The following is a 27,631-nucleotide window of genomic DNA, read 5'->3' on the forward strand; positions in this document are numbered from 1 at the left end:
TTCGAAGGGGCACATGCACCCCAATGTTTATAGCAGTACTATCAACACTAGCCAAAGTATGGAAAGAGCCCAAATGTCCATCGATGGATGACTGGATAAAGAAGATGTGGTAGGTATATACAATGGAGTATTACTCGGCAATCAAAAAGAATGAAATCTTGCCATTTGCAACTATGTGGATGGAACTGGAGGGTATTATGCTAAGTGAAATTAGTCAGTCAGAGAAAGACAAATATCATATGACCTCACTCATATAAGGACTTTAAGACACAAAACAGATGAACATAAGGGAAGAGAAGCAAAAATAATATAAAAACAAGGAGGGGGACAAAACATAAGAGACTCTTAAATATGGAGAACAAACAGAGGGTTACTGGAGGGGGTGTGGGAGGGGGAATGGGCTAAATGGTAAAGGGGCACTAAGGAATCTACTCCTGAAATCATTGTTGCACTATAGGCTAACTAACTTTTATATACATTAAAAAATAAATAAATAAATTTAAAAAATGCTTTCTCATTTTTCAGGAACAGTAAATCACCCTGTGTCCTAGGATATGTCAAAAGTAATTAACAAAAATTTTAATGTGTATTTATTTTTGAGAGGGAGAGAGACACATTGCAAGCAGGGGAGGGGCAGAGAGAGAGGGAGACACAGAATCCGAAGCAGGCTCCAGGCTCTGAGCTGTCAGCATAGAGCCCAACATGGGGCTCAAAGTCCTGAACTGCAAGATCATGACCTGAGCCAAAGTCGGCTGCTTAACTTACTGAGCCACCCAGGTGCCCCTGTCAAAGGTAATTAAACTGAGCACCTATTATCTGTGCTAGGTACTTCATAGTTACATCATGCTATTTAACTTTCTGGATTTGGAGACGGAAGCTTGGAAAGGGAAGGAAGCCACACAGCTAGTGAATGGTGAGGTTGGGGTTCTACACTACTCAGCACTACTAACATTTTGGGCCAGATGATTCTTCGTTGTGGGGACTGTGTTTTGCGTGACAGGGCATTGAACATCATCCCTGGCATATTCCCACTAGATGCCATTTGCATCTCCATGGTTATGACAACAAACATGTCTTCAGATTTTGTCAAATGTTCCTCCGGAAACAAAGTCACACCAGGTTGAGAAATGCTCATCCGTGAGTTACACAAGCACTTTCACTGGGGCTGATTCAGAGGAGGCCTTTGGGCCAAGGTCAATGCTGGTAGATCTGTAGTAGGTGAAGAATTGCTTGAAGTCCGAGACCCTCATGGAAATAATTTCTTTCAGTAATTCATCTTCTTTACTCTACCTACTGAAGTGCCTTTACTAATTACTGAGGATAAGTAATTACCACATGCCCTTTTTAAATCTGCATTAGAAGGTTAGTTGGAGTTATAATGGCCTCTGGAAGTCTCTGGAATGAGAATTCATAAAAATTGTGGGCTCTCAGGAAGATGTAGAAAATTTGAACAGATTATCAGCAAAGAAATTGAATCAGTAATCAAAAAACTCCCAACAAACAAAAGCCCAGGACCAAGTGAATTCTACCAAACATTTAAAGAAGAGTTCATACCTATTCTTCCAAACTCTTCCAAAAAACAGAAGCAGAAGGAAAACTTCCAAATTCATTCTATAAGGCCAGCATTACCCTGATACCAAAACCAGATAAAGACACCACACAAAAAAGAGAACTAACTATACGCTATTATCCCTGATGAACATGGATGCAAAAGTTCTCAATAAAATGCTAGCAAACTGAATCCAATAATACATTCACTGGGGTGCCTGAGTGGCTTAGCTGATTAAGCGTCCGACTTCAGCTCAGGTTATGATCTTGCGGTTTGTGAGTTTGAGCCCTACATCGGGCTCTGTGCTGATAGCTCAGAGCCTGGAGCCTGCTTCGGCTTCTGTGTCTCCCTCTCTCTCTGACCTTCCCCCTCTCATGCTCTGTCTCTATCTCTCAAAAATAAATAAACATTATAAAACAGAAAAGAATCACTCACCAAAATCAAGTGGGATTTATTCCTGGGCTGCAAGGGTAGTTTAATATTCACCAAGCAATCAATATGATACACCACATTAATAAAAGAAAGGATAAGAATCATGTGATCATTTCAATAGACACAGAAAAAACATTTGACAAAGCACATCCATTCATGATAAAAATACCTAACAAAGTAGGGTTAGAGGAAATGTACATCAACATAATAAAAGCCTTATATGAAAAACTCCCAGCTAATGTCATTCTCAATGGGGGAAAAACTGAGAGCGTTTCCCCTAAGGTCAGGAACAAGACAAGGATGTCCACTCTCACCACTTTTATTTAACACAGTATTGGAAGTCCTAGCCACAGCAAATCAGACAACAAAAAGAAATAAAAGGCATCCCAGTTGGTAAAAGTGAAACTTGTTACTATACATAGATGACACGATACCATATATAGAAAACTCAAAACACTCCACCAAAAAACTGATAAACTCAGTAAAGTCGCAGGATACAAAATCACTGTACAGAAATCTGTTGTATTTTTTTTTTAATTTTTCATGTTTATTTTTGACAGAGAGAGAGAGAGAGAGAGAGAGAGACAGAGCATGAGCGGGGGAGGGGCAGAGAGAGAGGGAGACACAGAATCCAAAGCAGGCTCCAGGCTCTGAGCTGTCAGCACAGAGCCCGACGCGGGGCTCGAACCCACAGACCGTGAGATTATGACCTGAGCTGAAGTTGGACGCTCAACCAACTGAGCCACCCAGGCGCCCCAAGAATTCTGTTGTATTTCTATACACCAAAAATGAAGCAGCAGACACAAAAATTAAGAAAACAATCCCATTTACAAGTACACCAAAAGTAATAAGGTACCTAGGAATAAATCTAACCAAAGATATGAAAGACCCATACTCTGAAAACTATCAAAAACTGATTAAAGAAATTGAAGATGATGCAAAGAAATGGAAAGATACTCCATGCTGATGGATTGGAAGAACAAATATTGTTACAATGTCCATACTGCCCGAAGCAATCTACACATTTAAAGCAATCCCTATCAAAACACCAATAGCAGTTTTCACAGAACTAGAAAGAACAAACAGCCCTAAAATTTGTACGGAACCACAAAAGACCCTGAAGGGCCAAAGCAATCTTGAAAAAGAAAAGCAAAACTGGAGGCATCATAATTCTGGACTTCAAGCTATATTACAAATCTGTAGTCATCAAAACAGTATGGTAGCAGCCACTCTGGAAAACAGGATGGAATTTCCTCAAAAAATTAAAAATAGACCTACCCTACAATCCAGCAATTGCACTACTAGGTATTTAGGCAGAGGCTACAAAAATACACCTGTGAAGGGATATGTCCTCCTGAATGTTTATAGCGGCATTATCAACAATAGCCAAAGTGTGGAGAGAACCCAAATGTCCATCACGTCCATTGATGAATGGATAAAGAAGATGCGGTAGATACATACAATGGAATGTTTTTCGCCATAAAAAAAGGAATAAAACCTTGCCATTTGCAACAACATGGATGGACCTAGAGAGTATAACGCTAAGGGAAAAAATACCGTATGATTTCACTCATATGTGGAATTTAAGGAACAAAACAGATGAGCAAAGGGGGAGAAACACACAGAGAAATGAAACACGATAACAGAGTCTTACCTAGAGAGAACAAACTGATGGTTACCAGAAGGGAGTGAAGTGGAGGTTACCAGAAATGGAGGGGATGGGGGGAATAGGTGATGGGGACCAAGGAGGGCACTTGTCGTGATGAGCACCGGGTGAATAAAATAAACCTTTGAAAAAACATTGTGGGCTCTGCTTCCTTATTATTTATTCCCTGATAATTCAGCTTAGCTTGATTCAAGTTTCTTTCGTTATGCTCTCAACCTCCAAATGCAAAAAACAACAACAAAAACCACCACGACCCCAACAACAACAACAACAACAAAAAATAGAAGAAAACATTTTCCCAACAGAGGCAGGAAAATTGGCTTTCCAATCAAATAAACTAAAGTTGAATTCAATTCAGGCCCTCACTCTCAGGGTAGATAACTGAAGCAAGTCACTTAACTATAGTCTCAGTTTTTCCTATAATGTCTAATTTAGGAAGGAAGGAAATACAGATTTAATAATGCCATTATCTTACAATATCTAGCTTATGGTGTTCTACTTATTAAACTAGACGGGATGCACATAAACAGGCTTAATAGTGACTATAGCTACTGTTTATTGAGCATTACCACATGCCGAACATTGACATGGGTCTCCATGCAGCGTTCGTAATACTCAAAGCCTTGTTGTAAAGCAGGTAATGCATTTTTGAGATGAGGAAAATCTCCATTTTGCAGATGGAGATTAAGCAATTCACCCGAGGTCAGAAAGCCTGCAGTGTGCATTAAAGGCCCCTACATGTGAGAGATGGCCATCCTCAATGATATTCCTGCAATTCGTAGAGAACTTTTTGAACAGGACCCATCTGGTTTTACCAGCCACGTTGGGTTAATCCTTGTATGACAAGTGAGTCTGATAATTTATAAATATCTGGAAAGGGGTGAACTTAATTTGGATAGACATTATTTTTTTTAAGTGTCAAAAAAAAATGAAAACAGTACAGAATCACCCAACAATAGCAGAGTATACATTCTTCTCAAGTACATGTGGAAACTTCTCTGGAGGAGACCGTGTGCGAGGCCAGTATACTGGAAAGCACCTTCTCTGACCACTATAGAGGGAAATTAGAAATTAATAACAGAAGGGGATTTGGAGATTTCACAAATTAAATAACACATGCTTATATAACCAATTAGCCAGAGAAGAAATCACAAGAGAGACTAGAACACAGTTTGAGATGAATGGAAGAGAAAATGTAACATGCCAACATTTATGGTTGTAGCCAACACACAGCTCCAGGGAAACCTATAGCTGTAAACAATAAATATTAATAAAGGAAAATATTTCAAATCAATAACCTAACTTTGTACATAAAGACACTGGAAAAAGAAGAGTGAGATATCCAAAGTGAGCAGGAGGAAGGAGATAATTAGGATTAGAGTCAAAATTAAGGATATAAAGAATAGAAAAATTGAGAACATCAATGGAGCCAAACCTTGGTTCTTTGAAAGGACTACCAAAATTATCAAACCTTTAGACTGATTGGGGGAAGGGGTTGAGGGGGCATTAAGAGAGAAAGAAGGAGAGGGGCAGCTGGGTGGCTCAGTGGGTTGTGCATCTGACCTTTGATTTCAGCTCAGTCATGATCTTGCGGTTGGTGAGTTCGAGCCCTGCATCCGGCTCTGTGCTGACAGCTCAGAGCCTGCTCGGGATCCTCTCTCTCTCTCTCTGCCCCTTCCCTGCTCGCGTGTGCTCACTCTTTCTCTCAAAATAAATAAATAAAAACTTAAAAAAAAGAAATTAAAGACGATATGGACAAATGGAAACATACCCTGTATTTGTGGATTGAATACTTAATATCGTTAAGATGGCAGTTCTCCAAATTGACATACAGAATCAGTGTTACTCCTATCAAAATTCCACTTCTTCCCCCAGGCCTCTGAAATTGATAAACTGATCTTAGAATTCGCATGGATGCCAGGGACCCAAAATAGCTAAAACAATCTTGCAAAGAACACAGCTGGAGGACTCACACTTCCCAATTTTAAAACATACTATAAAGCTACAATAATCAGAACAGAACGGCACTGGCATGAGGACAGACATATAGAATTGGGAGTCCAGAAATAGAGTCTTACCTCTAGGGTCAATTGATTTTCAACAGTTGTCAGCCAAGACAATTAAATGGCGGAAAGAATAGTCTTTTCAACACACCGATGCTGGGAAAACTGGATGTCCGTATGCAAAAGAATGACGTTGGACCCCTACCTCAGACCATTATACAAAAATTAAAATGGACCGCAGACCTTAATTTAAGGGCAAAAATGATAAAACTCTTAAAAGAAAGCCAAGGTGTCACATAAACCTAGTTGTAGTGGAAAGGGGTTTATTTTACATTTATGGCTCCTCGAGAGATTTCAGGAGCTCTTGAGGACAAGAGACCAAATATTACAACAAAAGATGGCCCCAATCCTCTTATTACTCAGGAAATGCCAAAGGTTTTTATGAGCTGTGTGAGCCAGGAACCATGGAACGAAGGCCAGATATTTGAGAAGAAATATCTTTTGGTCATCTGAATATGTATATTTCTTTTTTTTTTGAGTTTATTTATTTATTTTGAGAGTGTGCATGCATGCGCATGTGAGTGTGAACAAGCAGGAGAGGGGCAGAGAGAGAGAGAGAGAAAGAGAGGGAGAGAATCCCAAGCACTGATAGTGCTGAGCCCGACATGGGGCTTGAACTCACGAACTGCGAGATCATGACCTGAGCCGAAGTAGGACGCTTAAACTCACTGAGCCACCCAGGTGCTCCCCAAATGTATATATACTTCTGATAAATCGCAATATCCCAAGCCCTTCACATAGAAGTCATAGTTATTTTAAATGTCCTGAGGAATCCAAAATCTGTGTCCTATCTGAGTTTGGTGCTGATTCTTGCTCTCGTCTTCAGTCTGTTTTTTTTTCTTTCTTTCTTTCTTTCTTTCTTTCTTTCTTTCTTTCTTTCTTTCTTTCTTTCTTTCTTTCTTGACTTTTAGCATGGCTTGAAATGCGATTTGTTGGGTAAAGGGACTGATATAGACATTTAATGTGAGGTCTGATGCTAGTCTGGCTAGGATTCGGACTGGTTTAATGTTTAACTGTAGCGTTAGGTGCCAGTGGCTTTAAGTTCTTCTAGTGTCCTTGTTTGTTTCTTTCCCTCTGCAGTCTTTGACTTTCTCCAAGACCTTTTTATCGTTTTTTAAAAAATTTTATGTTGTCTTTTAAATTTTTTATTTTATTGTATTACTTTTTAAAGATTTTTAAAAATGTTTATTTTTGAGAGACAGAGAAAGAGTGCAGGTGGGGGAGGGGCAAAGAGAGATTGGGAGACAGAGGGTCCGCAGCAGGCTCCAGGCTCTGAGCTGCCAACAGTGAGCCCCATGCTGGGCTTGAACTCATAAACCATGAGATCATGACTTGAGCCGAAGTTGAACACTTAACCGACTGAGCCACCCAGGTGCCCTATTTTTTATTTTTGAGAGAGAGAGTGAGGGAGAGAGGATCTCAAGCAGGCTGCAAGCTGAGTGTGATTTGGGGCTTGATCCCATGACCTTGGGATCATGACCTCGGCCAAAATTGAGAGTCAGACACTCAACCAACTGAACCACCCAAGAGCTCCTCTCCAAGAACTTTCTAAAAGCAGTCTGCGCCCTGAAGCTCTTTCAGCTGTAACTTGCTATTGTCATACTGGAGGCTTATTGACTTGGTGGCAAGGGGTTAAGGAAAGGGAAAGCATTTTATAATTTTATGATGAAATCTCAGTATTCTGGTGGGTCTGTGTCTCTGGGCTGTGACATTCACAGGTGTGTCAGCTTTGTCCCCTCTTCCTTGGGTGAGGCAGAAAAGCTAGTAGGAACTGCAGTAGGGTAACTGTCCTTAGCCCCACCCTCCCGTGAGAAAAATAAGGCTCTGGAGAGCAGGCTTTTGTCAGGGAGACTGCTCTGGCTATGTTTTTAAACATTTTTTTTTTTTTTTTTTTTGCCAGAGAGAGAGAGAGAGAGAGAGAGCAGGGGAGGGGCAGAGAGAGAGAGGGAGACACAGAATCTGAAGCAGCCTCCAGGCTCTGAGCTGTCAGCACACAGCCTGAGGCGGGGCTTGAACTCATAAACTGTGAGATTACTACCTGAGATAAAGTCTGCCGCCCAACCTACGGACCCACCCAGGTGCCCCAGGGTGTATTTTTAAATGGTTACTTTCCCCTCTCTTCTGCTAAAGACAGGAGGGGACTTTCCTTGGCTCTTGGCCACACTCCTCAGCCTTCACCGATTGGTCAAAATTACAACAAAAGTACCCCTACCAAACTGTGGCCCCAGCAGCTTTGCTCTAGGTTAGTCGATCTCGGCTGTATTTGCCAGTCTGTCCAGATTTGGAGGGTGGCAGTTTGTGTCACTTCTCTGCTGGGTTCAAGAAAAGTGGTTGCTTTCTGGTTTGTTCCTGTTGTGAAGGTGGGAGTGACGGACCTCCCCAAACCCTTTCCGGGAGGAAGCTGAAAGTGAAGTTGCTTTTCCTTTGGTTTGTCCTTTAAAACAAAAACAAAAACAAAAACAAAAACAAAAACAAAAGCCCTCAAGGCATGAGGGCTGAGAGGGCAACAGGGCTAGAGATCTCCATTTGGCCTTTTGGGAAAGAGTGTGCGGGGAGGCAGACCCTCCATGAAGGAAGGGCTCAGTCTGGCTTCATCAACCCTTTTTTAGATTAATTTTTTTAAAAACTTATTTTGAGAAAGAGAGGGAGAAGGGATAGAGAGAGAGAATCCCAAGCGGGCTTTGCACTGTCAGCACAGCCGTGCTCAAACTTATGAAATGGGGGATCATGATCTGAGCTGAAATCGAGTCCTATGCTCAACCAACTGAGTCCCTCAGGCACCCCTATTCAGCCTAAGTGCTCCCGCCAGACTCCATCCTCCAACCCCCTGCACCAGCACCCAAAGATCTTTCTGTAACAGAGACCTAACCATAACTGTCTCCTTGCTCAGACCCTCCCCTGCTTGGAAACTCCTGCACCTGCGGAATAATGTACGCGGTGCTCAGCATGGCCTTCACAGATCCTCATGGGTCACCTTAAGCTTTCCTCTGCCGCCCACCTCCTCTGACTCCTATACTGTATTGGGGTACCAGGGACACCCCAAATTGCTTCCAAGCCCCTCAGCGTGACACACTGCCCCGGTGTCTCTGCCTCGCACTTGCTGATCCCTCTGGAACCCTTCCCATCATGACTGCAATGACTCCACCAGCAAGACCCCGCCTCCTTGGGGAGGCCTTCCCAAAGCCCCAAGTATATTCCTCAGACACAGTGCCATGCTGTGGATCCTGCTGATGCCCCAAGGGACCACTCCAGCAGCCAAATCTCCATCTTACTCCAGGCAGAGGATGCATGGGGCAGACACTCTGTCTCTCCCCCAAGGCTCTGCTTTTGTCCCAGGGTGGGGAGAGGTACCAGATCTCGTTGGTCAGCCCTCCCCATCAGCCCTCCCCAGCTGGGAAGAGGAGGAGGGAAGGTCTGGAAGGGAAGGAGCCTCTGTGCATTGGCACCTACTGTACAGGCCAGGGATGAAGGAATCTGGCTCCGAAGCCACGGTCGTGGGGTTCAGATCCCAAGCTCCATCAAGTATCACCTCTCTGACCCTGGCAAGCTACTTATCTCTCTATGCTTCATCATTGTCCTCCATAAAACAGGTTAATAAATAGGACCTAGCTTAGCTAGAGGGAGGCCCCATGAGATAATGCAACATAAAGAGTCCTGTACGTGGTGAATGCTCGACTAGTGCCTGCTTGTTATAGTTGCTATTACAGCCACCATGTTGGACAAGTGCCGTGGCAGGTATTGCTACGTCCAGGGCTGATCTCATCCACGCCCGGGCCAGCAACACGGGGATGTTAGTCCCCCTCCATGGAGCCAGGGAAGCACCAAGGTGCTCTGGCATTTGCAGAGCTGTCTGCTTCTTCCCCCTGCCAGGCACCGCTCAGCCCTCTCCTACTCTCCTGGAGAGACCCCCCGGGGGGAGGCCTGGGCTGGGGAGGGAGGGAGGCTGTGGATTCAGGCTGCAACAGGCCTGGGGCTGGGTGCTTACAGGCTCCTTGAAGGAGGTGGTGGCAGTGACCACGGGGGGTGGGGGACCACACGGTTGGAGTTGCGCCCCAGTCCAGGCTCAGGCAGTGGATCCTGCTTTTCTTCTGTTCATTCTATCCCTCCATGCAGATGGTGAGGAGGGTCTCCTCATCCTTTTAGGTCTTGCTACAAGCCAGGGAGAGAAGTGTGCAGAGCTGGGGGCTTTGACGTCACATCCATTCACACCAACACCAAAGAGGCTGCTGGTCTGCCTCCACGCTATGTTAAATCCAAGATGATGCAGCCGGGGTTGTCCAGAGACTGGCACACAGGGAGCGCTTCGTTCCCCTCTCTTGGGCCTCAAGGTTGAGAAAGCCCCTCCCGGCACCCCTGCACTGTAATTAGTCCATCCGCCCCTCACTGTACTGAGGGAAGCTGAATTGCTGGGCGAGGTCAGTTGAGGATATGGAACCTCTGTTGTACATCTGAACAGATACACTACTCCATTATGCTGTGCTCAGGTGGTGCAGTGCGCAACGCACACAACCGCACCCAGCAGCACTGAGATCACCCTCTGAGGGGTAGTCATTTTGGAGCACAGCTGTTGAATCCATCCTCCTGAACTTTGGGACTTCAATCCCTTCCTCTAGCATTTAGGGTGTCCTATTTATTGTTAACCAAACCACCCTTAACCAGTCCCCAGACTCCTTTGACCACTGGCCCAAATCTTTGGCAGTCAAATGCCTTGAAGGAATGATCTGCCTTGCAGAGCCCCTCACCTCCCACTCTTGTTGGCCCCCGGCTTCCCTCCAGATAATTCCTCCAAGGTCACTCCCCAGTTCCATGGTCTCTCTCGGCTCCCCTCCTTTACCTCTCCTGGACATCGTGTGATCAGTGGTAATCTGCCCGCATGCGGGGAACACTGCAGGATGCTCCTGCCTTTCATCTTCTCCCTCTCGCCTCAGAAACGTGGTCCTCCCACCCTCAAGCTATGACCAAGTCCTTGCCACCACATTTTGCCTACCCCGAGTCTGGTCCCGTGGGCCTAGTTCTGTCTCAGTGTGGCAGAATGAAGCCACCCCCACCCTAGAGTCAGAGCCCACCACGGCCTGAGGGGGGCAGACTGCCCAGAAGGGCAGCAAAGCCTGGAGGGCTGTGGGAGGTGGCAGGAACCTTGGCCTTCGGCGTCTCTCCCACCTGAGGCTCCCCTGACCTTGGCGTCCCCAGCCCTGCCCTACCCCCCTACCAGCTTATAACTAAGAGAGGTGCCATCTTTTTCCCCCGTCCCCTTCTGCTCAGCCCCAGGTGACAAACTGGTGGTCCATGACACATTTGTTCGGCCCGCCACACTTTTCTGAAGTTTCAATTAGCTGCTATCATTTAAAAACTAACTGATTTCACTCAGGAATCCAGAATTCAAGTTTCTTTTTGAGAACTCAGAAGATCTGGCCCACCCCAGGCCCGCATTCCTGCATGGTGATAGCCAGAGAGAGCTGGTCTCGGCTGTTCCCTTTCTGTGGGGCTTGCACAGAAACCTGCAGTTTTAACCCTCTGCATTGTCCTGGCCACCCATGTCAGCAGCCTGGCTTCAGAACTGCATCTTGGCATGAGGCCGTCCGTCCAGGGGAAGGAAAAGCCCTTAGGTGTGGGCTCGCGAAGATGGGGAGAGCAGGGCGAGCAGGAAGGCGGGGCGGACAGTCCCGGGTGAGAGCCACGTCCCAGTCTCTCTCCATCACTCTTTATTGCTAGCAGCGTCCCAGGCACCCTGTGTGTGTCCTGTCCTGGCTCAAGCCCACCTCTGGGGGCTGGGCTGCTGCAAATGTGCGGCTTGCGATCTGCTGCTTCAGGCCACCCCACATCCTAGGGGAGGTGGGCCCCGGGGCCTGAGGCTTTATCCAGAGCCTGAGTAAGCAGTGTGGCCTGCGGGCACAGGCTTCCTTACTGTCCAGCTGGCTCAGCCAAATGTGCACCAGGGGGTGGCAGCCTTGTCGCAGTCCAACATGATGTTGAGAACAGTGCAGGGGGCCCCGCCCACAGACAAGGCTGTGCGGGAATCCACACGGTACTTCACGGTGTTCAGGCCTCCCTCCCGGTCCACCTTGAACTGCTCCTGGGGAGGACATGGAGAGAGAGCATGCACTCAGGGCTTTGAGGCCGCCGGCTGTCCGCAGCTGCGCCCCACCAGTAAGCAAGAGGGCTGAGATTGTTCAGGTGGGCTAATATGGCTCCTAAAGAAGAGGCTGTTTGGGGGACGGTGGTTCCCGTGTCACAGGTCCGCCTGGGACGCTGGCACCGATAGCTGAGGCCCTCCCCTGCTCCCTGCCTGCATGGACGCTGAGGTCTCAGCTTACCCACGTGGCCAGGTGCCCATAGCGGCCACCAGCACAGGGCACAGTGCCCAAGCAGAACGCCCAGAGACTGGCCTGGGCCACACAGGGGAGGGCAGGGCCATCTGGGCCGGAGGAGAGCTTGGTGAAACGCTTGGCCCTGTTGCTTCCCCACATCACCACCTAACCATCCCCAGTCAGGGGACCAGCCAGCACCTGTTTTTGAGCTGCGATGCGCTTCTGGTCCCTCTTCCGCCAGGCTGGGTCATGCAGGTGGCGAAATGTCTTGTACCCAGTTGTGATTCCCGAGGGGCGGAAAAGCTAAGAAGGCCAAAGAAGTTGGGTCAGGCCGCCCTCCTGGAGCCCCGGTCCTCACCGCTAGTCCTCTGGGGTCCCACCGCCTGCCACGGGCCACAGGCAGGGGCCTGTACTGCCATTCTGCAGAAGAGGTATGCCTATCGGGGGCCAGGCTGAGATCAGAACTGGGGGTGTCATCCCTAAGCCCCAGGAATGTCATCTGAGGGCAGGGAAAGGAACCCTGGGGCAGCTCCGATGCTGAAGAGGTGGGGAGCCCTGGGGGGAGTATTACCTGCAGCCCGGCCCCTTTGATGCGACGGTAGAACTCATCATCTTCGCGGCCCCAGCCCCAGAAGCGGTTGGACATCCCGTTGCACTGACACAGAGACAGGGAGAGTCACTTGCCCCATCCTCCCAGGGCGCTCCCTGGTCTCTGACCACCCAGGAGTAGGCCAAAGCCCCCTTTCTCCTCCTCCTCCCCTGGAGGTTCTAATGTGCACCCAGAGGCTTATAGTTCCCGCAACCTCTGAGCTACTGGAGGACAGCCATCACATGCCAGGCCCCTTGCCTGTTCTCATGGGCCCTTGAGTCTGTGTGACACGACTGGTTTCTCAAAAATGTCTGACTGGGGACCCCTGGGGGGCTCAGTCGGTTGAGTGTCACTTCTGGTTTCAGCGCAGGTCATGATCTCACATTTTTTGAGTTTGAGCCCCGTGTCGGGCTCCGTGCTGATGGCACAGAGTCTGCTTGGGATTCTTTCTCTTTCCCTCTCTCTCTGCCCCTCCTCTGCTCTCTCCTCTGTTCTCTCTCTCTCTCTCTCTCTCTCTCTCTCAGAATAAATAGATTAAAAAAAAAAAAAAGGCTGACTGGTGGAAGGCACCTCTTCAGGGCAACTGGCAATGGGCAGAAGTGCCAACTCCTGCTTGATTTCTGCCTGCCCGATACCCCCCTTTCTCCTGGGAGGCTGGCTCTGCCCTGGTCTCTTCCTGTGGGGAGAGGGGCAGCTGGGCCCTGCGACAGACACCTATTAGCCACCCAACTCAGGGCTTCATTTCTGTAAAGCTGGCTTCAGCCGCAGCCTGAAGAAAAGGGCAAAAGACCAGTGTCTAAGCCACTCGGTCCTTCCCACTCTCTCCCTTCACCCTCACCTACTCCCCAACCTCCCTCCACCTTCACTCCCTCACCGGCCCCCCCCCCCCACCTCCAGCCACAACAATGGACTCAGGGGTAGCCCCCTCTCCCCCACCCCTACTCAAGTCAGGCCAATCAGGAGCCAGGGTGGCGCAGTTCTGGGACTCCTGTCCCGGCTGCTGGGGAAGAGACCTCACCGTCCACTGAATCCGGGCCTGGGTGCACGCAGCGTGCATCCAGGACGGCCACCGTGCACCTCATAGGCCTGAGAACAAATCCACTCCAGAGAAAGCCGAGCTGAGAGACGTCCTTGGTGACACTAAGAGGCCTGGCAAGCCACCCCTGAAGCCAGCCCAGACTGTTCCATTGAGAACCAACGAACCCCGAGTCTCCCGAAGCCAGCTCACAGGGGGTTCCCGCTACTGCGGCTGAATCCTCCCTGACTGGCTCGGTCCCGCTCCTGGACTCCCTTGACCGGTCAGGGCAGGACCCTCTCATCCGCCGGGCCTGGGACCGTCCCTCCTCCTGCCCACGCCCGCCCCGGGCGGGCGCCCCCCCGGCCTCACCAGCTGGTAGTGCTGCTTGGAGAGCAGCAGGATGCCGCCCACGTAGGTCTTGTAGTGGTAGAGCGGGTGCAGCTCCGGGGAGGCCACGTGGAAGGGCCCGGCCTCGGGGAAGCCATAGTCCAGTTCCTCGTTGAGGGGGAGCAGGTCCACGTCGTGCATGGCGATGTAGTCCGTGCTGTTGCTGCTCTCCAGGAAGCCCACGTTGACGAGGGCCGCCCGGTTGAACCTGCACAGGTGGGGGGCGGTGAGGTCGCGCTCCCCAAACTGCGTGACAGCCTGTCCTCTGTGGCGCCCGCCCCCCCAGCGCCTGTGCCGCCTTCCCACCCGACGCCGACTTCCCCGTGGGGCTGCCCCCCCGCCTGCCGTCTGCTCATCACACAGACGTCTACCGACTTCCAGCTATGTGCCAGACACCGTCCGGCCCACTGGGGCTACGGCGGAGAGAAATCAAAGCCCTGCCCTCGAGGAGCTGAGGTTCCGATAAGAGGAAACAAATCAATAAGTGAATATGTAACCAGCCAGCCACCGGCAAGGGCTACGGAGGAGAGAAGCGCGCGCCGAGGAGAGAAGCGCGTGCGGGGTGAGGAGGGGAGAGCATGCTGGGGGGCGGGGCAGGTGTTCTTGCAGACAGGGCCAGCAGGAAGGCCAGGGTAATGGTGTGACGTGTGAAGGCCTGAGGGAATGAGCCAGAAGCAGGTAGAGGGAGTGAGTCTCCAAGGAGAGGGGAAGGCAATTGCCAAGGCCCGAGGCAGGAGCGGACACCTGTGTGACCAAACAGGGTGACCAGGAGGGCTTCAGGGATGAGGCCAGTGGGGGACTGGCCCCTGACAGGCTTGGGCTGTGACCCCGGGTACCACGCAGGAGCCCCTGCAGGGCTGAGAGCAGAGCCAGGATGTGCTGTGACTTCCAGTTTAACAGGATCACTCTAGCTGGGGTGTTGAGAAGAGAAGGGAGGCTCAGGGTTGGAAGGCTACGATCATCTGGGTGGGAGACGATGGTGATTTAGCTCAGGGAGGTGGTGAGAAGTGGGCAGATTTGAGACACATTCCGAGGGACGGGGTGTGCTGAGGGAAAGCGAGGAGGTGACAATGACTCGAAGGCTTTTTGGCCTGAGCAACCGGAAGCGAGGAGCTGCCATCTCCTGAAATAGGGAAGAGGGCGGGTGGGAAAGCAGACATTCAGCCTTGATCATGTGAAGCTTGGGATGCTCGGGACCACCAGACGGAGGGTTATGTGGTGCCCAGACGCAGGGGGCTGGAGGTCAGGAGAGTGGTCTAGGCTGGGAATACACAGACTTGGGGGCCACCAGGGCACAGAAGGGGTTTAGTGCCACGAGGCCGGATGACATTCCCAGGGAGTGACTGCAGCCGGAAAAGAAGATGCCCAAGGACTGAGCCCTAAGAGCGCCAGTCGAGAGGTCAGGGAGGTGAGGTAGAATGGGCAAAGGACTTAGCGGAGGTGAGGAAGGAGGAGAACCAGAGTGCTGTTTCAGAAGTCAAACGGAGGTGTTTCCAAGAGGAAGAAGTAACCCACTTGGCCAATGCTACCTGGTGGTGGAAGACTGAGAACAGTGCTTGGATTAAGGAGGTGGGCTCACTGGTGACATCAGTGAGAGTTGCTTCAGCGTCAGGAGGGGGGTAAACATCTGAGGGGAACAGGTTCCAGAGAGAGTGAGAGGGGAGACAGGAAAGTTCTGCTCTGAAGGGGCTCAGAGCAATGAGGTGACAGGGGTGGGCGAGGGGTCACGGGGGCTTTTCCTTCTCTTTTTAGACAGGAGCTATTTCAGTATGTTTGCTGATGCAAATGCCCCAGAAGGGAGGAGAAACCAATCCAGGAGGGAGAGAAAGGAGTGGATGGCTGAAGCGATGTCCTCGAGTAGGAGAGCGAGAAGGGGACCCAGCGCCAGACCGGAAGAGCTGGCCCTGGAGGGGCTGGGGCAGTGCATCCTCAGCATGGTGGGAGCCTAGTCTGTGAGCACAGAGGCTGGAGGGCTCACTCTCTTCCTGTTGGCTCGACTTCTCAAACAGGGAGCAAAGTCATCAGCCATGGCTGACGAGGAGAGGGACAGGAGAAAGGGTGCCGGGCTGCCTCAGAGGAGGAGAGGCAGCAGGCCAGAGGGCCCTCTTGGGCCAGGGCTCATCGCTGGGGGGTGGACAGCCAGCTGACCCAGAATAGCCATGGAGCAGCCAGCAGCAGGTGGGTCAGGGAGGTGAGAAGTGCGAGATGACGGATGTTAATGATGGACCGTGGACTCCAAGGTGGGTGAGGAGAAAGTGAGGACGAGGAGGGTGGGCTGTGAAGACTGGGCGGTACTGTGGCCTAAAGGGCCTGGCGGGGTCCAAGAGCCTTCGGGTCTGCCTCCCAGAGGAGCGAGGTGGAGGGAAAGGAGGTGGAGGTGGAGCGTGAGATGTGCGCACTGGCTCACGGAGGGGAGCGGCGCGTGGTAAAGGGCAAGGACCCCAGGGTAACAGTAGACTGTGAACAGCTTCAAAGCTGTGGCCTTGACCCTGCCTTTCCCGAATCCCCACAGTTAATCCACTGGAAAGCTCGGTCTGTGCTTCCTCCCCGTCACATCTCTCCACCCCTGCTCCCCTACAGCCAAGAGGCCCTCCCGTCCAACAGCCCAGCAGGCCTCCCAGCCCTGCCCCATTCTCCTGTTCTGGTAAAAGGTATTCCTCCTACGACAGCCATGGCGATCCTTTCAAAATGGGTATCACACCAGGACTCTCCTTAGCCCCAATCCTCCCCTCAAATTCCCGTCACACCAGCGAGAGGGGTTTACTGTTCCCACCCTCCCGCCACTGCGCTGGGTGGTCTTTCCCAGGCCAGAGGCGCCCCTGGCACTGGACCCCAGTGGGAGAGGGAGCAGCCGAGGGGCCTGGGCAAGGGGAGGCCTTGGAGAGGGGGGGCCGAGTTGGGAGGCCGTCCCTACCTGAAATGATCCACCTGGTTGAGCACATAGATGTGGTGCGGGACCTTCTTCCTGCTTAGGAAGCGGTGCATGTGGGGCACAAAGACCAGCAGCTCCTCGAAGCGTTCACGGAAGGGCACCAGCACTGCCAGGCGGTGGGGGCCCCAGGACGCGTCTTCTTCCCAGTGCTCGGGAGGTGGCTCCGGGGGGCAGGAGTGGGGTGGGCCTGGGGTCTCCTGCCCTTGTCCCCGGGCTGCCCGGGCCACGTCACCAGAGCAGCTGAGCTGCAGCCAGAGCAGGGAGAGGAAGCCCAGTAAGAGACAGGCAACGAAGAGGTGGAAGACGGAGCATTTCCGGGGAAGGCTGCTGGGGAGCAACCTGGACCTGGGACAAGAGCAGGGGTGGGGTCAGAAGGGAGAGTGGAGCCGGAGCCCTTTGGCAGACCCCTTCTCTGGCTTCCCCACTGGTAAGGTGCACATGACTGGTCTGCCCCACGCGCCTGGCAGTTAGTGCAGAAGCAACGTCAACGCTTTTGTTCATGCTGCTACCACACATCGGAATCCTGCTTACTGCTCTAGGCCCAGGAGGTGTCACTGCACCTCCAGGAAGCCCTCCAACCCTGGGTCAGAGCTGCCCCAGTTCCTTCACGCCCTCTTACTTTCTGTAAGTGAGTCCGGGTCAGACCAAGAGCTGCTGGAGGGCAGGGGCGAGACTCCTGGTCTCTGGTACCTGCCGTTCTCAAGTACGGTGGCTGAAGGGTCTGAGCCTGAGCCGAGGGCAGGAGCCCTGCCTTAGAGATCCCACCCACCACCTTCCAGTCTTCCTCCTCTGTAAGTTTACCCCCAGTATAAACCCTCACTTCAGTCCTGCTTCTCACACCAGAAAGGTCCTCAAGGCAGGGGCCTGGCATCAGTTCCAGGGAAAAGACCAGTGTTTACCCTGGGGAGATCCAACCTACCCCCAAAACAATGCAAGACCCAAACTGACAGTCGCTGTTCACTGAATGAGACTCCAATCTTCAGTCCAAGAGGCAGCTCATGTGACAAGGGAGGAGAGATGGGACAGGGAGAGAAAGATCAGGGCTAGGTATGGAAATCAGGCTCCGTTTAGAAGCTGGAAGTGCATCTGAATCGCTTGGACACTGAGGTCGTGCTGGGAGAGATCGCTGTCTGGCTTAGAGAGGTGGAATTTACCAGATTTCTCTGCTGAGAACAGAGAAGGAGCTGAGGAACCTAAGACAAGGGAAGCTCTCTCTAGTCTACCCCCCCAAAACAACCTGCAAAGCACTTTGCTTTATAGCCTTTGGGAGTCACCAGTTAGCTACAAGGTAGTATACATTCTGCCTGCACTCGCCCCCACCACTCACCCAGTGCCACACACTGGGTAACCCAGACCTTCGCCACTCACCATGTTCCTTCCTGCTCCAGCCCTGACACAGCCTGCCACTTCAGTCTGAGATGCCCTCTGATGATCCTTCAGAGCCAAACTCCCATGTCATAACCAGCAACGTCCCTCTACCTCAACTCCAACGTCAGGGCCAGCACTGCCCACCCTTAACGTGCACACAAACGGACATGCATGCTCTCTCCATGGTATCTGGTCCTTCCTTCTTCGAAGCATTCAGAGTTCTGTAATCCCTTGTGTCCCTGCTGGTCGTCCCCCTAGATAAGCCATTCCTGTCTGCGGCCCCAGAACAGTTTAGACAGCAAAGGGCTTGCTTGGTGAGTTACAGGAAGGGTTCAAGCAGTCAGGTCATGCTTTAAGTCACACGCCAGAGCCAGACCAACTCCTGACTTTCTCTAACACACAACTGCCAACCTGGAAGCCAGCAACCCTGAAGCCAGGTCTCACACACAGCAGAGGGGTGGCCAGCTAGGACTTACCCCCCATTGTCCTGTGGTGGGGGTTTCCGCTGGGGAAGAGTGGAGCCCAATTCTGCCAGTGGCCTGGGAAGGCTGGAACCTCTACAGATTCTCCCTCGCCCCCTGGGTTCTTTCTGGGGCTGGGGTGGAGACCGGGGATATGGACATGAGGAAATCTCCCACCTTTGGGAAAAGAAGCAGTGACCATCATCCAGGGGTATGGCATGGATTGGGCATTCCGTGCATTGTCACACGCTATTGCTTCAGCCCAGCTTCCCTTTGCAGGACCACATTCTCATAGGCAATCTTATTCTGGGCTTTAAGGGCCCAAATGGCTGAGCAACTGAATTCAGAGCCAAATGTCAATTCCTCAGGACAGCGGACACCGAGAACTCCTGGTGCCGCCTGGTGGCAAACTCCAGCACTGCAGTCCCAGCTGCTCCCAGGCCCAGGGCACCCTGCTCCGAGGGGCCGACTAAGTGAGGTTTATCTCCATCAACCTGTGCCCAGGGCTAGAAAAGGCAGAGTCAAATCCAGCTGGGCTGGCTCCAGAGCCAGCACTCTTAACTGCTACGCTAGCCTGAATCTGTTGCCTGGACCTTTGTACCCCTGTGTCAAAAGCAGGAACTGACAGCAGTAACTTTTTCTGGGAACACAGGTATGTTCCAAAGGTTTACGGAAAGGGATGTGGAAATGGAAATTCTCCTCTATTACCTTTTGTTTCTGCCCTTACACAAACCTTAGTGATACAGGTTTGAATATCAGCTGCTCTGGTTACAGCACCTCCCAACTGCAAAGGTAGATACCTCCTGCCTGCCAGGCACAGTGTCAAGAGTGTTACATACGTGGCTTCTTTTAATCCTCATACAGCCCTGTAGAGTAGATATTATGATCCCTGTTTCAGAGATGGAAAAGCTGAGGTCAGAAAGATTAAGTGATCTGTTCCTGGTCACATGGCTGTTAAAGAGGATTCCTGCCCAGGGCTGACTCCACACTGTCCAGGCTTTCTTTCTACTACATTCCTGTCTTCCTGCTTCAACACCAAGTCTGCAAAATCCCCCAAACACAAGCCTTTTGCCCACTATGTTCCCGAATCTTTTGGCACCTGGCAAACTTAAGAGACATACGGGGGAAGAGGTGATATTCACTGGGCGGAGACCCACTATCTGGGTGTGTGTCCCGGGTGAGAAGAGTTTTGGGGGCACATCTCACGAATGAAGTGTGGGTGTTCTCCCAAATCTAGAAAGCCGAATAACTCCCCTACCCCAATACTGTTTAGGAAAACATCATCAGCTAAGGTCTGGATCAAGTTCACACCTTACACATGCAGGAGGTCCCACTCAAGTACAGCTGCACCGGAAATGAACCAGCATTACGTGTGAGGAGTGCCTAGTTCGTGCCAGTCAGTGGCCTACCAGGCTAGCATAGAGATTCTTTCTGGTGTGTTCTTCTGGGCGGTCAGCAAAGGATGGGGAAGCCTGAAGGAGGATGGGGTCTGAGGTCACACGGATGTGATGGGGGGAAGTAGACACCAGAGAAAAGGAATAAAGACCCTCAGAGGCCGGGGGCAGGCAGAAAGACAGAGATCCACTGAGAGAGGTCAACGCACTGAGAGAGGTCCACTGAGAGAGGTCAGAGACCCGCAAGAAGACAGATGCCAGCGGAGAAACACAGACACAAAGAGACCCGCACCGAGGGACAGACTCGCAAAGAGAGGGACAGAAACTCACAAAGGGAAGTCATCGGAGAAATACAGACCCGCGAAGTGGCGGAGACTGGTAGAGACAGAGACCTACACGGAGAGACAGAGACCCGGTATACAGAGCGAGCCAGTGGCCCACTGGGAGAACCACAGACCCTCAGAAAGCCCCGCAGCCGGGGACGCGACGGCCTCGGGCTCCTAGATTCCGCGGGGCGGCCCGGAAAGGATCGGCACCCGGGAGGACGGGGCCCGGGCCGGCCGCCGCCGCTCACCTGCCGTCCTCCCAGGGCAGCTGCGCCGCTTTCCTCCGGGAGGGGAACATCGTGGGGGGAGGTGGCGGCGCATGGGACTCGAGCTCCCAGCCGGGCCGGCCCGGCCTCCCGGGCCTACGCGGCGCCTCCGCCTCCTGCCCCGCCCCGGCCAGTCCGCCCCGCCCCTCGGTCCGCCGGGTCCGCCGCTCCAGCCGCGCCGTGTGCTCCCGGGAGCCGCAGCTTCAAAGGTTCCGCGTTCGAGGACCGCTTGAGTGCTCCTGTCGCCGGACCGCTAACTGCCCACTGGGGAACTGCTTGTTCTCCCGGGAAACCGAGACCTCAGAGGGGGCTCACGTCACTGGGCCGGTACTGTACTTAGACTCCAGATTTCCAGCGCTCTGGCATGATCTGTATCTCCGTCCTGCCGCCCCCTCCTCCTCCCTTCTCGGGCCCAGGTGGTCCATGCTTCCTCCCGTAGCAAGATCGGAGGGTGGCAAGGCCAAGCTCTGGACTCCGACTTGGGTTCAGCCCAGACCCCACGTAGTGGTTAGGAGCCAAGCACTGCAGACAGACTGACTGGATTCGAAACCTGATTCTGCCAGTTCGGCTGTGTTTGGGGGGCAAGCACAATCTCTTGGCATCTTTCCTCACTGGCATGTATAAACAGTTCCTGAGCTACACGTTGCTGTGAGGGTTAATGGAGAACGTAACATGCAAGGATACTTGGCACAGTGCTGGGCACATAGGCAACGCTATGTAAACGATGGCCCTTACACAGAAGAGGGGTACTTGGGTGGGGTTGTTTGAAGGGGGAGAAAGATTGGGTTCTTAGATCCGTCCTGGCACAGTGTGAACCTAGTTGGCTGGGCCAGCCTCCCACCTGGGAAAAGACGGCAGCAGAGTCCTTAGGCTTGATCTCCGCTCTTCGGAAAATGTTAAGTTCCCTCATAAATAGCTAACATCTATTGAGCTCTTACTATGTGCCCGTCATTGTTCGAAGTTGCTTACTGCTGTTCTCTCATTCAGTCCTTATGGGTAGTGTACTTACTATGCCCACTTTAAAAATGAGGAAATGAAGACACAGGCAATTCAGGGTGTAAACCAAGATACTTTGTACAATCTACGGCCTCAACCACTGTGCTTTCAAAAGGACTTTACTGTGAGAAATTAATCATCCCCAGCGACGCCCATTCTCCCTTAAATCCAGCATACAACCGACCAAAGAAGGACCTTACTGCTGAACTCTGCCATTGCACTGCACTCTGTAACAGAACTTTGGCAAATCCAGCCCAGGTTTGGCTGGTGACAAAGGCAAGGCTGATCCCCTGAAGAGACCAGTCAGTGGGGTGAGGCCAATAATGGAAGCAGGGAGGTGGGACTGTGACCTTTGAAAGCACAAGCCCTTCTAAAGGGGAACAGCTGCCCTTCAGTCTTGCTAATTGTTGTTACATCAGAAAGAAGCCCCACTAGCGTCAGATCTGATTTGCCTCAAGAAATCAGATTTCACATAAAAATCCTAATTAGTTTTAAACAGTGACACCCACAATCATGTTAATAATAAGCACCCTTGGTATGATGGGATGAGAATGGCACCTTTATGGTCTTTCAAAAACCCAGAATTCCAGTTCAATCATGAGAAAAACAGCAGACAAATCCCAATTGAGGGAATTCTACAAGATACCTGAACAGTACTCCTAAAAACTGTCAAGGTAATAAAAAACAAGGCAAGTCTGAGAAACCGTCATAGCCAAGGAGGGGTGAAATGTAACTTGTCCTGGATGGGATCCTGGGACAGAAAAAAGGGCATTAGGCAACAACTAAGAAACTCTGCATACTCTATGGGGTTTAGTTAAAAATAACGTATTGGGAGCCTGGCTGGCTCAATAGCGTGCAACTCTTGATCTTGGAGTCCTGAGTTTGAGCCCCATGTGGGTGTAGGGATTACTTAAATAAAACTAAGATAATGTATCAATACTGTTTCATTAACTTGAACACTTGTACCATACTGGTGCATGACAATAATAGGGAGAACTAACATCATGAATTTTCTGTAACGCTAAGGCTATTCTAAACAAGTTTTTTGTTTTTATTGTGGAAGAGGTCTAGGAGGTAGTATGAGGTCAGACCATATCCCCTTGTCAGTTCAAGTAGTCCACAGCCTGGCCTCCCCAGCCTCTTTCTCACACCCTGCTGGATTCACCTTCCTCAAATTTATCTTCGGTTCTTGTACCCAAAACTGTGTCAAACACTGGGTAATATGCGAGTCTCTTCTAACTCTAACCAACCTCCCTTAACGGCTTCCTCAGCCCCCTCCCTAAACTCCAGTGGAAACCATGTCCATCCACCTCCATGCCAGCCATCTGCCAGGGCTTCCAACCACGGCTGCTCTGCCTTCTTACATCCGAATCCTTCGCCTTCAAGGTCCTCCTGAAATCCCATTCTGTTGGTTAAGACCATCTACATCCTCATCCCCGCCAGCCCAAGGATTTCTGTCCTTCCCAAACCCGCAGTGCTCTTCTGTTCAATGCACACTACCTTCCTGAACAAGGCACCAACCCCCCACCATTCACTTGTTTTATGCTCTTGGGCAAACCCACTATCCCCTGCTACAGAAAGGTACAGAGGGGAGGGAAAGAATGAACTTCACAGGTGGGTATTCATCTTGGAATGTTAAGTGCTTTGCATAGAAGAACTGACGTTCCCTGAGCACCTCGGTGGCACAGTCACTTTATGTGGGACAAGCGAATTTTTTTATTTTTTATTGGGAAACCAATGTAACAAACCTAGACTTGTTGAAAATGAAATCAGTAACTAAGACTTTGCAGGCCCCATCCCCAGCCAGCACCAAGGCCTCTGCCTGGCCTGACCCCAGTTCCTCAAGCCCCCAAAAGGACAACCATGTTGAGAAGCTGAGGTCAACCTCAGGGCTAGTTTCCCACACTGCAACCCCCTCAACCCCACCCTCCATTGACACACATACCCTGGATCTGCAGTCTGGGTCTAGGCCCAAGGAGGGTACAGTGAGGTTCCCAGGGTGGCAGGGAATCACGGCCACACCCCAACCTGCTCAAATCCCAAGTTAGCAAAGGAAGACAGAAAAAAGACTGGCGTGCCTACCCACTCCCCCCTCCCCAGCCACCCCAGACAACAGCCTCACATCCCTGATCAGTAACACTGTGATTCTGAGGTGCCAATGGGGCTCCCAGTGGCTTCACCAGACCCTGGGTGATTACTGCAAAGGGCTTAGAGCCCAGGGGAGGGGACAGGCATTGCCCCACCACCTGCTCAGTATTAGCCAGCCAAGCTCCTGCCCTAAACTTGTGCCTGGGGTGCCTGTAGCCCCTTTCCCCTCCAGACATCCATGGCTCGGAACCAGTCCTCCTGCTAGACAGAAATCAGTTCCAGGAGGCCCTTTCTCCCCCAGCCCGGGAGGAAGGATGGCCTGTGAGCTGGCTACACCAGCTTCTTCGCTTCAAAGAAGCTCTTGAGGTGTCGCATCTGCCAGACGCCGATGGCTACGAGGATGAGGGTCTGCAGAATGGACCACCACAGCACCCGCTGGTTGGTGCTCTCGCTGGTCTGCCGGAAACGCTCCTCTCGCCACTGTGGGAGGGGAGAGCGGAAGAGGAGCTTAAGTTTGCTGGGCACCACCTGGCGCCACTCTAACTGCTGGGTTCCCTTTGCAGAGGATGCCCCAGAATCAAGGAGCTATGCCCAGGTTCCAATCAAGTGTCTGCAAAGAGCCAGAGACCCCATCTGGGGACTGTATTCATCCTCCCCAGCCAGATGACCTCCAGGAACCCACTCATTTAAGTCTGTTTGCTTGGGGGTGCCTGGCTGGCTCACCTAGTAGAGCATGCAACTCTTGGGATTGAAGCTCCACATTGGGCATGCAGCCTACTTCAAACCAACCAACCAACCAACCTCTGTCTGCTCATGTGTCAGGTACAGCCCTCCCCTGGTCCTCTCCTGGAGCCAGTGGGGGGGGGGGGGGAGGTGAAGTGCCAGTAGTATCACCCCATCAGACAGAGCTGCCCTATAGCACTCAGGAGTGCACATGCTCTAAGCTCTCTGCCCAGGTCTTCCCCAACTGCTCCTCGAGGATTGTGGGCACAAGTTGCAAACTGGTGGCCCAGTGGCTGGATGTGTTTCGCCAATAGTTAAAACCTGGTAAAAATTCACATCAAAACACTTGGATCTCTAGCTTCTCTTATAAGCCAGGGCTAGCGTATCTATCTGCAAGGCTACCCTGGGTTGACAATTAACCAAGGCCACTGAGGATTAGACACACAACAGTCCTTATGGTCACAGATTCATTCATGGTACCGCCTGGCTCCTGGACACAAATGAGTTTGAAACAGCTGGTCCTGGAAGCACCTGGAACCATGGAAATAACACCCAAGGTATTAATATCAATTCCCGCTCTGTCACTGTGTACATGTAACTGGGATTTAGAGCAATGATGGCCTCTCAAGAGCCTGTCTCCTTGGTTACACACTGGAGTTAGTGATCCCCACCCCACCTTTTAGACTTGCAAAGCGGCACAGTTAAGTCCCCTGGCTTTCATAATGAATCTGACACACATGCCACTCCTGGCTGAGCCAGGGGAAGGCTTCTGGGAAGAAGCCCACCCAGGAGCTCCTGGCCCAACCACATACCCGCTGGTAGTTTTGCTCTTTCTGGATCTGCTCCACTTGCTCCACCAGCTGTCTCACTCGTAGCTGCAGCTCACTCAACTTGTCTTTGGCGGCAATTTCTGCGTAGTCGTTGGCGTGTTCACCCACCTGGATGTCCAGGTGAACTCTCTGGGGACAGACAAGGGAGAGAAAAAGAAATCGGGCAGCCCTGCTCCATCTTCCTGCCAGGCACTGACAGCTGGTCCCCCTACCTTCCTTCATTTGTGCATTTCGTCCAGTGCTGAGGCCTCCACAGTGTCCAGCCCTATGGGGCTCTAGGCAAACAGGCATGAATAAACTTGGCTGACACTTGGACCAAGGCACATACAAGGAGTTCAGGGACTGTGCCCAGATGTTCAGCGGAAACCCAAAATTATTAGGAGACACAAAATCCGACACGCTCATCTCACACCCAAAGCACCGCCAGTCTCCAGGCCCCACCAGGGTTTAGAGGTTGAAAGCTACGAGCCCCATGTGGGTCCACTCACCAGCATGCCTCCAGCAAAAAGGGAGAACTTGGTGGAATTGGAGTGAAGACAGATCTGGTGTTCGCCAGGGGTATGGGAGGTGAAAGTGAACCTGCCTTCAGAGCCATACTGCCGGGCCAGGATCACCTGGAGACAAAAGCCTTCAGTGAGTGTTATAGAGAGGATGGGGCTGGAAGGAAAGAAGTCTTAAGGCTCTCTGAGCCTCAAAAGTTAGCCAACAGAGACATAGGCACCCCACACACTAAAAGCTCCAAAGCTGCTCGGCGGTAGTTGCCAAAGCTTATCTGAGAACTTCTGGGGGCAGGGGTGAAGAATCTAAAATGAAGCTGACGTGGGCCTGCTGTTGGAAAGGGCTCTTTATTCAGAGCTCCTGCCATTTCAACTCTTTTTTGTGTGTGGTTCTTTTTTTTTTTTTTTTTTAAATGAAAAGTGACAATCAATGATTTTTTTTTTTCTTTTGCTTTCCTTTAATATCCTTATCTGGTGAAATTAACAGTTGCTTCTTCGTTTTGGAAAGCACTCTGTCCTGTGAAACCTTAAAGTCTGGATGCCACAGCGTTAGAGTTGACAAAATTCTTTGACTGCCAGCACCACAATTAAGGCACCAACCACACCTGTAAGATAGGTGAGTTTCCATTTCACAGACCAGGAAACCGGCTCAGGGAAGCTCAGTGACTTGGCAGAGTCACGCAGCAGTCGGTAAGAGGTTGAGAGGAGCCGCTAGCACTGCAGCAGCCCAAGCTTGGCCTAGAGCGCAAAGCCGGGCGCGATCTTCTCACAACACCCAACTGTCTTCAGCAGTTCAGCAGATGCGGCAACTAGGAGGGGAAGTACCAGCACCTGCCTGGTCTGGCGCCTAAGCGCAGGGCGGAGGGCTCCGCGGGCTTTGGGGTCGGCTCACCTTGTCCTCTGGGTCCTTCACCTCCACGAACATGCCGAGCCCGGGGGTGGCCGGCTGGTACTCCTCCCGCTGCTTGTCATACAGCTGCGTCCGGTAGTTTCCTGGAGGGAAGTGGGGCGAATCCAGGTCAGATGAGCGCGAGGTGGCGCGGAGTCGGCCCACGCCAGCACGCGGCGAGACCGGCTGCTCCCCTTTCTGGAAGAGGTGACTCTCCCGCACCCCCCGCCCCAAGACCAAGGTCTTGTTCCAAACTCTCCCCCTCCGCCCGCACCTATAACCATGGTCTCGTCCGGGATCTCCTCAATAAAGCACTTCTTTTCGGTCTCCCCGATGTGGAAGTAAAGCGCGCCTCCGCGGGCCACAAAACACAGAAGCAGCACGAGGGCCCGAATCACCCTTCCCAGTCCCCCTCCGGGCCGGGGCCCGACGACCCTCACGCCCTGCTCCGCAGCCATCTTGCTCCACCTGCCGGCGCAGTCGCAGCCCGCGGCGCCACGTAGCCCGGCCGCCGCTGCGGGGCCTGCCGGGACAGCGAGTTCGACTGGCTGGACTACAAGTCCCGAGATACCCCGCGGCCGCGGCGAGGCAGTACCCGATTGGGAAGCAGCTTTTGCCTGCCTCCGAATTACGGCCCAAGAATTGAAACCTTTTTTTTTTTGTTAATCGCCCTGGCGGCGGGGCGACTACTAGTGTTTATAAAATTTTTACAGATGCTCCAAGTAACGCAGTTTGGTTGCGGTCGCAGTGAATAACGAGCAGATACAGGATTGAAACCGAGGATCCCTGACTTTCCTCGGGATTGCATCCGACACTCTGGGCTTTCTTCTATTTTTAAAAACTGAACTT

The 27,631-nt window shown here is 51.6% G+C and overlaps 2 protein-coding genes and 1 long non-coding RNA gene across 6 annotated transcripts; all 3 read right to left on the reverse strand.

Moving 5' to 3' along the window:
• Nucleotides 1–11,081: 11,081 nt before the first annotated feature.
• Nucleotides 11,082–20,883, reverse strand: B4GALT7 (beta-1,4-galactosyltransferase 7). Of its 4 annotated transcripts, XM_047083412.1 has the most exons (7): nucleotides 20,742–20,880; nucleotides 18,789–18,950; nucleotides 16,927–17,289; nucleotides 13,995–14,220; nucleotides 12,590–12,673; nucleotides 12,217–12,321; nucleotides 11,082–11,783 (listed from the first exon to the last, which is right to left on the reverse strand). In XM_047083412.1, the coding sequence occupies exons 1-7, from the start codon at nucleotides 20,789–20,791 to the stop codon at nucleotides 11,628–11,630; spliced, it is 1,146 nt and encodes a 381-aa protein (XP_046939368.1). In that variant the 5' UTR covers nucleotides 20,792–20,880; the 3' UTR covers nucleotides 11,082–11,627. The 4 variants fall into 4 exon arrangements, with proteins under 4 accessions (XP_046939368.1, XP_046939375.1, XP_046939383.1 ...); XM_047083419.1 differs by lacking the exon at nucleotides 12,217–12,321 and having other exon boundaries at nucleotides 20,742–20,883; XM_047083427.1 differs by lacking the exon at nucleotides 18,789–18,950 and having other exon boundaries at nucleotides 20,742–20,878.
• LOC124514981 (uncharacterized) lies at nucleotides 18,972–20,715 on the reverse strand. Its single transcript, XR_006962714.1, has 3 exons — nucleotides 20,625–20,715; nucleotides 20,085–20,245; nucleotides 18,972–19,662 (listed from the first exon to the last, which is right to left on the reverse strand). It is a non-coding gene; the product is annotated as an uncharacterized LOC124514981 (long non-coding RNA).
• A 2,568-nt stretch (nucleotides 20,884–23,451) lies between the features above and the next one.
• Nucleotides 23,452–27,245, reverse strand: TMED9 (transmembrane p24 trafficking protein 9). The gene is made up of 5 exons (XM_047083455.1): nucleotides 27,057–27,245; nucleotides 26,786–26,886; nucleotides 25,885–26,010; nucleotides 25,379–25,525; nucleotides 23,452–24,323 (listed from the first exon to the last, which is right to left on the reverse strand). The coding sequence occupies exons 1-5, from the start codon at nucleotides 27,238–27,240 to the stop codon at nucleotides 24,174–24,176; spliced, it is 708 nt and encodes a 235-aa protein (XP_046939411.1). The 5' UTR covers nucleotides 27,241–27,245; the 3' UTR covers nucleotides 23,452–24,173.
• Between the last annotated feature and the right edge of the window lie 386 nt (nucleotides 27,246–27,631).

Source organism: Lynx rufus, unplaced genomic scaffold (assembly GCF_022079265.1).
Source record: "Lynx rufus isolate CCGP_SWC_20201006 ecotype Redwood Valley unplaced genomic scaffold, mLynRuf1.p SCAF_1, whole genome shotgun sequence".
Taxonomy (NCBI): Eukaryota; Metazoa; Chordata; class Mammalia; order Carnivora; family Felidae; genus Lynx; species Lynx rufus.

Coding starts and splice junctions, on each gene's coding strand:
- B4GALT7 (XM_047083412.1), bottom strand. CDS start 20,791: ATGTTCCCCTCCCGGAGGAAAGCGGCGCAGCTGCCCTGGGAGGACGGC. Junction 12,674..13,994: donor CCAAGCAGCACTACCAGCTG/GTGAGGCCGGGG, acceptor TCTCTGTGTCAG/TGCAACGGGATGTCCAACCG. Junction 11,784..12,216: donor GCATCGCAGCTCAAAAACAG/GTGCTGGCTGGT, acceptor TGTCCTCCCCAG/GAGCAGTTCAAGGTGGACCG.
- TMED9 (XM_047083455.1), bottom strand. CDS start 27,240: ATGGCTGCGGAGCAGGGCGTGAGGGTCGTCGGGCCCCGGCCCGGAGGG. Junction 26,887..27,056: donor GGACGAGACCATGGTTATAG/GTGCGGGCGGAG, acceptor ACTTCCCTCCAG/GAAACTACCGGACGCAGCTG. Junction 26,011..26,785: donor TGAAGGACCCAGAGGACAAG/GTGAGCCGACCC, acceptor TTTTGTCTCCAG/GTGATCCTGGCCCGGCAGTA.